General features: G+C 40.3%; 1 protein-coding gene across 1 annotated transcript; it reads right to left on the bottom strand.

Annotated features, from left to right (window-relative positions):
- Positions 1-2,398: 2,398 nt before the first annotated feature.
- Positions 2,399-9,970, bottom strand: LOC106579915 (syntaxin-2). The gene is given in 6 exon segments (XM_082966287.1): positions 2,399-4,428; positions 4,523-4,660; positions 4,900-4,973; positions 5,773-5,881; positions 8,560-8,633; positions 9,817-9,970. Coding segments are annotated over 5 exon segments (489 nt in total). The 5' UTR covers positions 8,632-8,633; positions 9,817-9,970; the 3' UTR covers positions 2,399-4,332.
- Positions 9,971-10,175: the final 205 nt, after the last annotated feature.

Here is a 10,175-nt window from a genome sequence, read left to right as displayed (position 1 = left end):
ACCAATCGGGTTTCAGGAAGAAGCATAGCACAATTACAGCAGCCATGAAGGTTTTAAATGATATCACTGAAGCTCTTGACAAAAAACAGCTTTGTGTCTCACTTTTTTTTGATCTCTCTAAGGCTTTTGATACAGTTGATCATGCTGTTGATCATGCATCAATCTCTAAGGCAGAGATTGTCGAGTGTAGGTCTTTCAGAGCATGCAGTTGCATGGTTTGTTAACTATCTGTCTGATAGAACTCAGTGCACTCAATTTGATGGGCTTAGGTCTGTTAAATCTTCTGTCTTTAATGGTGTGCCCCAAGGCTCTGTGCTTGGTCCTCTCTTATTCACTATTTATATAAATAATTTAGACAAAAATGTCCAAAATGCGCAACTTAATTTTTATGCTGATGATACTGTTGTTTACTGTTGTGCCTCATCTCTTACAAAAGCTTTCCAGAACTTGCAAACTGCTTTTTATACTGTTCAACATACCTTGTGTCAATTGAAGCTTATCCTCAATACTGACAAAACTAAACTAATGGTGTTTTCTAAAGCAAGAAATAGACCTCTGAACCTTTCACCTATTACTACCTGTCAGGGCAAGGAGATTGAGGTTGTAACCTCATAAATATCATGGAATTTTGATTGATGATGGCCTCTTTTAAAATGCATATTCAACAACTTACAAAAAAAATTGAAGCTGAAATTAGGATTTTATTTTAGGAATAAGGCTTGTTTTTCTTTTGAAGCCAGAAGGAGGCTAGACTATGGGGATATTTTATATATGAATGCTTCCACTCAGTGTTTGAGATCAATTGACACCCTTTACCATGGCACTTTGAGATTTATTTGAAACTGCAAAACCCTTATGCACCACTGCACTTTGTATACCAGGGTTGGCTGGCCTTCTCTAGTCACTCGTAGGCTCAGTCACTGGTATACTTTTATTTACAAAGCCATTTTGGGTTTACTACCTTTTTATTTGGGCATTTCTATTGTTCAGAAATGTGGTGGGTACTCTCTTCGTTCGCGGGACTTTATCCTGCTAACTGTTCCAAATGTCCGAACTGAATTTGGTAAAAGGGCTTTTATGTCCTCTGCGCCATCGTCTTGGAACGCCTTACAAAATACTTTTAAACTGGAAGAACTTGGCCCGTTTGGTATTTTTAAATCACTGATGAATGATCTTGAGACTGATTCCCTGACATGTCAATGTTTTTAATTTGCTGTTTTTGATTTTGTTATACTCTTGTGAATTCTATGGTTTTTACTAGATTACTGTAGTTTTTCATGTTGTTTGTCTGTAATTTTTGTAATGACTTGGCGCTGCCTATCTTGGCCAGGACGCTCTTGAAAAATAGATTTTAAATTTCAATGAGCCCTTCCTGGTTAAATAAAGGTTAAATTAAATTAAATTAAAATTAGAGATATAACGCTGAAAAAGGATACTGACAAAAAGAGAGAACCCAATTATAGACAATATAAAACCTTGATGAAATTTTACTTTACAGAGAAAGTTTCAAGATGATCTGATGTAAGGTGCAATTCTTACCCCCCAAAATGTAAAACCTTATGGATGTTACATTGCCTGTCCCAGTCACCCCCTATCTTTACAAGACTGTAGAACATGCAAACAAAACTCAAGACACTTCAATTTGGTCTGTATTTCTTCAATAACATTCTCATCTTCATAACTAATACTGAGAGACAGCCGTGAGTGGAAAAACAAGCTCTGTGAGCCCTTTCTAAAAGTCATGAAATATGAAATTTGAAAAGCCTTTTTTGAGAAATGGCCACCTACTCTGTAATGGTCAAAATCCATGCAATTTCCTACTTCCTACTTATTCATCATCTCCAGCACTACCCCAACATTAACATACAGTATGTGAAAATGGCACATTTCGATGTTTTGTAGTAAAAAAAATTGTGGAAGATAAGTGTTTCCAATGTCATCATCAACCAATTAGTAGGCAATTAGTGCCTACTCATAATTGGTTAAAATCACACGATGCACACCGATGTCAATGGAAACACTTATCATCCTCTATCTCTTTTACTATAAAACCTAGAAACGTGCCATTTTCACATGTTGATACTGGGGTGGTGCTAAAGATGTTTAATATGAAGTTGATCAATTGTGAAACCCCTTTACATTTTTCAAATAAAGAATGAACTCCAACATATAAAGCATAATAATGAACGTGGTTTCATTTGGAAATGAGTAACATTATTTGTGCATGCTCAAGTTGACTTTTACATGGAACCAGTCATCTACTTGAATGTAGTTACTAGTAATGTAACTTGGGAAATGTACCCATTACTGTGATTCAACATCAACTAGGCTTGGGCAGTATTGCCACGCTGGTATAAAGGATTTGGAGACAGGCGCAGGAATACACAATAAGGATTTTTAATAAACCCAAAACAAACACATATGCAAAAACACTGGGCTGTACCCAAACAAAAGAGCGAGGGTAAACCTCGTTGAATGACACGGGACGATACCCATAATACACAATATATAAAGCACGCAGCATAACAGCTGCACCAACACATAGGTACTCACACCACCAACGGACATGGGAACAATAACCGACAGAGGGAACAGAGGGCACATATATAACATACTAATCAGGGGAAATGGGAACCAGGTGTGTGTAAACAGACAAGACAGTCCGGGGTTGATGATAATGAATCCCGTTCAGTGAAGCCTAGAAAGCCGGTGACGTAGACCTCCAGAACTGGTGAACAGAATGAGCAGCAGTACCGGGGGGATCCGTGACATGTATACTGTATATACCGGGGTATTTGGAAAAAGCCATGGGATGGTTTTTCAATACTATTTATTAAAAGTTTTTCAATAAATGAGAATATTTGTTGCTACTTTTTAAGTTAACACCTGCAGTCAACTTGTGCAATACATTAAGATATAAAGATTGCGTTCTTCATATCACCTGTCACATTATTTTGCATTATGAAGTTTCCGTAGTTCCCCAGTACAGTTGAGCCAGTCACGTGTGTGTTTATAAATAGCACAACTGGAGAAAGCGGGAGCTGGTGAGTCCATAGCATTCTATATCTATCGGCGAGTCTCTGTTGTGCAGAGAACATGAGGTGATGAAGTAAGTTACACTTGTATGCAATTCACTACTAAATGTTTGCCATCAGATATCTTATAATTACTTTCTGCCAGAAGTCAAAGAGCTCTGAATGAGCTCTGGAATGAGCTCTGGAAGAGCTCATTTTTTCCCTGTGCTTCCTACTAGCGTTTTTTGTTCTCCTTCATTATTCTCCCCTCTGCTACACATGCTGCTCTTCCTTCAGAAAAGCATTCATCGCAACTTTGTTTATTTGCACAATTTCTAACTTAATGAGCTGGATTTGCCTGTCTTTGCAATTAGCTTGTTCGTTTTCGCTCGTTAGCATTTAGCTAACAGCATTATTGTGATTTTGCTATTAGTTTGTGCTAATTGTTTTAGCATTTTGGTAATACAAGCCAAATAGGCTTTTCTTGCGTTTATAGCAAATCCTTGTGTGCTATGCCTGTAATACCATAAATGCCAGGATAAGAGAAGGACGGTATGATAATATTAAAATCTGGATACTGCCCAAGCCTAACATCAACTACTATCAAGTACAGTACTTCATTGTATTAAAAAATGTAAATGAAAGGTATTGAATGTGATGTTGATGAAATGTACAGAAGTAGCTACCTCAGACAGATAGCAGGACAGGGCTCATACAGGGGATTGGTTAGTACAACAGACAGCCCAACGATTAGTGCAATGACAGCGAGCAGGATCAATAGAACAAAGCCAAAGATGAAGAGTTTCTGCCAAGGACAGAAACAAAGTGGTTAGATTAGGTTTATAGTGCATGACCCAAAACACTACACTGATTTTAGTGAAACCAATATTCTGTCAATGCCTGTGGATTTGGGACATGGAGACGTTTTGACATTCAATTTAGACATTAGATATTAGTGATGGGGGGAAAAAATCAATAGTTACATGTCAGGATATTATTACATGTATATAGTGAGCAATAAAATCATAGTATTGAATCACAAATATCATATTGGCACCTATCGTGATAATATATTCATATCGTGAGGTTCTTGGCAATTCCCAGCCCTAGTAAATATGGCATGTAGACATTCTGTCTGGCATTTTAAATCTTATCAGTATATGATACTGAAATAATATTTTTCTTCTGACCAAACCCTTCAGAGCTATTGCATTGGTTAAAAGAGTCTAACTTGAGCAGTATTATACAGTATTATTAGTAGATACACCATGTGACCTTCCGTTTGGGGAAAAGGAGACTTACCCTCTGGGATTTTTTTCTAGTATCTCACAGCTTTTTTGGTCTCCTCTTTGGCACGGCCTATGTATTCAGCTGCGTTGGAGACATTCTTCTCTATGTTGTTGACCATATCCCCCTTTTAGACAACACCACATGAGTTCCATATAGTTTTGACAAAAAAACAGAACTAATAATATTCTGGACAGCTTTACAGTACTACGCTACAATACCTGATTCTCCACCAGCATGGCCATGTCCATGAACATGGCATGGAGCTCCCTGATGCTGGACTCCAGGCGGATGATATCCTGGTGCCGTGACTCAATCTCATTCAAGGCCTGCCGCGTGATCTGAGAGTCCAAAATAATCTGAGGGAGGTGTTGGGAGACAGGACGACAGCCAATGAGACAGTATAATTAATTCAAATACATACATATGGGATGATTGGTGTTGCATTTAAACAGAATATTATTTGTTTTGGAATACGTTCAAACCACCACCTGAGTTGGTATACTAGATAGTATTGGTAGTTGTCTGGTTTGTCCTAAGAAAATAATGGATGAGGAAGTAGCATCCGACAAAAGATGGAGATTGAGGAGGAACTTACATCAGATGTAAAAATTGATGAGTTTCCACTCTCCAGCATGTCCTCCAGTTCCTCATTGCTAGTCACTCTCCCAGCTATAACCAGGAAAGAAAATACTTTCACCAGACAGGTGCTAAAGCATCAGCAGAAAACAAAAAACGTATTCTCTCTTTTCTATGGGGAGAATAATCTCTGTAGTCATAACCACAGTGTTATGATCTAGGGCAGCTATTCCTCAGAGGGAATCAACCCTCACTGCCTAACATGATCAAACCCACAGTGGCTTACAAACAACCTGGGATCATGTAAGCCCTTCCACCCCAGTGAATATATATAACCTATGATCAACGATTACTATACAGCACAGCCATGAGCCCGCCACTGGCCATGTGACCAGCTTCTCTATAGACAGGTGTAGAGGCAACACTAACACACTTCTCTTCCATCTGGAGTCTGCAGTAGTAGAGAGTCTCATTAGGAGTATCCTAAGGGACTGGAGAGGTTACATCTATTTTTGTTGTCATCAATTATTCTCATTCATGACAAATACTCCATATGAACAATACATGGGTTTCTGCCATGGTTTCTTTACAGCTAGTCTCTTTAGCATCTCAAGCCAAATCCTTGACTATCATCCTATATTTTATGTGGCCGTAGTCTGATTGGTCTAATGGCCTCATTATCCATACCATGACAATAGACAATAACATAGAGTGGAACCGGAATCGTTGCGCTATCTGACGATGGGCAATAGGCAATCATATGATAGTTTCATTGGAATTGTGAACACTGTAGCCTATGTGTTATTATTCGTGGGAAAGAAAGCTGCTAGGTGTGGTCGGTTTCCTTTCCGGGTTCCTGTCTGCCCTGCTGCTAGCCCAGCTTGTGACTCACTTATCTCCAGCTGTCTCTGGATCCTTCAATTGCTTCTCTCCCTAAACGACACTTGAGTCTCGTTGTACTGAGTCATGACATCCACAAACTTCCTGGAGAGCACTGTGTGCTGTGGGGTTAGAGAAAACATAAGGTAAAGAGAGGATAGAGGAAAGAGAGCTTCAACCACTGGCAACAGTAAAGCGGATAAAGGCTCAAACTTTTGAAAGGGTGAGATGTCAAACAGCCATGTCAAAATATGGTGGCAGATAGGGCTGGGCGATATGGCCAGAATCTCATACCCCGATATACAGTTGAAGTCGGAAGTTTACATACACTTAGGGTGGAGTCATTAAAACTCGTTTTTCAAACACTCCACAAATTTCTTGCTAACAAACTATAGGTTTGGCAAGTTGGTTAGGACATCTACTTTGTGCATGACAATTTTTCCAACAATTGTTTATTTCACTTATAATTAATTGTATCACAATTCCAGTGGGTCAGAAGTTTACATACACCAAGTTGACTGTGCCTTTATACAGCTTGGAAAATTCCAGAAAATGATGTCATGGCTTTAGAAGCTTCTGATAGGCTAATTGACATAATTTGAGTCAATTGGAGGTGTACATGTGGATGTATTTCAAGGCCTACCTTCAAACTCAGTGCTTCTTACATCATAGGAAAATCAAAAGACTTCAGAAGACAAATTGTAGACCTCCACAAGTCTGGTTCATCCTTGGGAGCAATTTCCAAATGCCTGAAGGTACCACGTTCATCTGTACAAACAATAGTACGCAAGTATAAACACCATGGGACCACGCAGCCGTTATACCGCTCAGGAAGAAGACGCGCTCTGTCTCCTAGAGATGAACGTACTTTGGTGCGAAAAGTGCAAATCAATCCCAGAACAACAGCAAAGGACCTTGTGAAGAGACTGGAGGAAACAGGTACAAAAGTATCTATATCCACAGTAAAACGAGTCCTATATCGACATAACCTGAAAGGCCGCTCAGCAAGGAAGAAGCCACTGCTCAAAAACCGGCATAAAAAAGCCAGACTACGGTTTGCAACTGCACATGGGGAAAAATATGGTACTTTTTGGAGAAATGTTCTCTGGTCTGATGAAACAAAAATAGAACTGTTTGGCCATAATGACCATTGTTATGTTTGGAGGAAAAAGGGGGAGGCTGGCAAGCTGAAGAACACCATCCCAACCGTGGAGCACGGGGGTGGAAGCATCATGTTGTGGGGGTGCTTTGCTGCAGGAGGGACTGGTACACTTCACAAAATAGATGGCATCATGAGGGAGGAAAATTATATAGATATATTGAAGACATCAGGCAGGAAGTTAAAGCTTGGTCGCAAATTATTCTTCCAAATGGACATTGACCCCACGCATACTTCCAAAGATGTGTCAAAATGGCTTAAGGACAACAAAGTCAAGGTATTGGAGTGGCCATCACAAAGCCCTGACCTAAATCCCATAGAAAATTTGTGGGCAGAACTGAAAAAGTGTGTGCGAGCAAGGAAGCCTACAAACCTGACTCAGTTACACCAACTCTGTCAGGAGGAATGGGCCAAAATTCACCCAACTTATTGTGGTAATCTTGTGGAAGGCTACCCGAAACATTTGACCCATTTAAACAATTTAAAGGCAATGCTACCAAATACTAATTGAGTGTATGTAAACTTCTGACCCACTGGGAATGTGATGAAAGAAATAAAAGCTGAAATAAATCACTCTCTACTATTATTCTGACATTTCACATTCTTAAAATAACATGGGATCCTAACTGACGTAAGACAGGGAAATTTTACTAGGATTAAATGTCAGGAATTGGGAAAAACTGAGTTAAATGTATTTGGATAAGGTGTATGTAAACTTCTGACTTCAACTGTAGGTCATTTCACTTCCCGATAACGATACATATCACGATATACACATTTTCTGTAAATTCAATTAATAAATAGTTTACATAAAATGACCACATGTAAAGGCCTATTTCTTATTACATTTTGAATTATACTCAACAAATAAAAGGTATTTGCATTTGGTACCTTGGGTCGAGTGTTAGTACCAACTCACGAAACCTCAGTTTCTCGACCGTGTAAATTGGGGCCATGTCTTTGCAGATGTAAGTTGTAACGGCAGCTGTTATCTCCTTCCATCGTCGTGATTCTTTGCCATATGCTGTCGCGGGCAAAAGCCTCTTGCAACGTCTGAGTCGGGGGTTTGTTTTGAGCACTCGACCGTACTTTTTTGGGTCTCATCCATAGACTCTCTCCGTAATGTTTCACTTGATTCTTGCGTAGGTGGTAAAAGAGGTTAGTGGTGTTTGTGCCTGTTGTCAGGACCGGCCTGCGGCATATTTTGCAGAGGACGGTTTTCTGGTCTGTGTCAGACTTTTCATACCCAAACCACATCCATGCGATCGAAGTAGCCCCTATTTCAGGTACGGTCTCTGTGTCACGTTCACTCTCCTCCATGTTTGTTTGTGTTGCAAATTTCCTTCCACACAACACGTGTGGAAGAACACAAAGCGACATCCAATTGACAAAAAATATTGCCGTAAAGAGTGTGATTTGAGACACAACGAAATAAACAATAAAGCATAATATGAAACGATAGATGTTTTTCTGTCGTTACACAATGTATATCGTCATATCACCCAGCCCTAGTGGCAGACATGGTAAACTTATACAGGTATACAGGTACGTTAGCCTCCAACAATCTCTCTGTCCTTAACCACAACCTTTAAGAATTCGCAAAAATGTGAAGAATGAGTCTCAGGAAGACTGTTTCCTGACCTGGGTTTTCTGAATGCGGAAATCAACTGAGGCCCTGTTAGAAACATCATCCTTGGGCAGGCTCTGCTTCATAGCTGCAGAGAACAGAAAGAACAGTGATTACAGTAGCTATAATAACACCTCAGACAAATCCCCCACATCTACCTTTCTAAATCTAGCGAGCAGCATTCGGGATAGGCATTTGATCCTGTCATAATAATGACAAAATGACAACAAAAATCATTTTAAAAATGTACTGTACGTGGTGGTGGTGATAAACTTCCATTTTAGCTTAACTCTCACAGAGTTGGCATTGCTTGTGATCTCATTGGTCAACCGGTCAAGTTCATCTTTCATCTCTTCAGGAAATATCAGCGACAGAAAATAAATGCATTATTGCACATTTCCAAAATTGTCCTGGAAAAATATTAGCATTAATCATGTCACTTGGCAATGCTTCTATAACAATAATAACCTATTCTTCATATAGATAAGAAACTACACCTACCACCCACTGGGCAGAAGTCAATTCCAACGACTATTCCACGTTGGTTCAACATAATTACATTGAAATGACGTGGAAACAATGTTGATTCAACCAGTGTGTCCCCATAGTAACCATTAGACAGCTATCACTGAATATGTGGGCAAACAAATATTTACTCCCTCTTGGGCCATTCCCAGTTAATATTATTGTGTAGCAGAGAGTTGATACTTTGTTACTCTGCTGGTAATACTGATGCTGCTGTGTTGCATTATAGAGTCATCTGAGGGCCTTTGTCCATGCAGGCCTTGATTAGCTCCTCATGCCTATTCAGTCTCCACAGTGGATCAACTCTGAACAAGCACAGCGTAACTTGTCCAAGTAAAATGGCCCTGCTGCTGCTAGAGGGGTCAGCCAAAGCCCACCCACAGACAGGTCTATGAAGGCTGGGCCATGGCATTGATTTCTATACAGGCTTCCAGACACCGAGCCATCTATTTGTATTGAGTCATGTGTTTCTTCCTGAAGGAGACAATGATGTTAGAGGAAGTAAGAACGTTTGTTTATTTTTGTTATTATGACTTTAGAAGTCACCATGCAAATATCAAGGCCTATATTTAGTCATGCAAAAGTTTTGAATTCAACACTTTAAATTGCATACTTTTGTAGTATAGAGAAAATAAATGTTGAAGACAAATAGGAGAGGAGCAACAACATAGCTAGATCTCAAACCGCCTTCACTTTGGGAACGTTGGGAACGTGGTGGAATAGCCTAATACACTTTATTTATTTACCCCTTTTTCTCCACAAATTCGTGGTATCCAATTGGCCTCATCGCTGCAACTCCCGTACGGACTCGGGAGAGGCGAAGGTCGAGAGCCGTGCGTCCTCCGAAACACAACCCAACCAAGCCGCACTGCTTCTTGACACAATGCCCACTTAACCCGGAAGCCAGCCGCACCAATGTGTCGGAGGAAACACCATACACCAGGCGACCGTGTCAGCATGCACTGCGCCCAGCCTGCCACAGGAGTCACTAGTGCACGATGGGACAAGGACATCCCTGCCGCCAAACCCTCCCCTAACCCGGATGACGCTGGGCCAATTGTGCGCCCCCCCCATGGGTCTCCCGGTCACGGCCGGCTGCGACAGA

Source organism: Salmo salar, chromosome 20 (assembly GCF_965601325.2).
Source record: "Salmo salar chromosome 20, fSalSal1, whole genome shotgun sequence".
Taxonomy (NCBI): domain Eukaryota; kingdom Metazoa; phylum Chordata; class Actinopteri; order Salmoniformes; family Salmonidae; genus Salmo; species Salmo salar.
The sequence above is the reverse complement of the archived record's forward strand: the minus strand, read 5'-3'. Positions and strand labels throughout refer to the sequence as shown.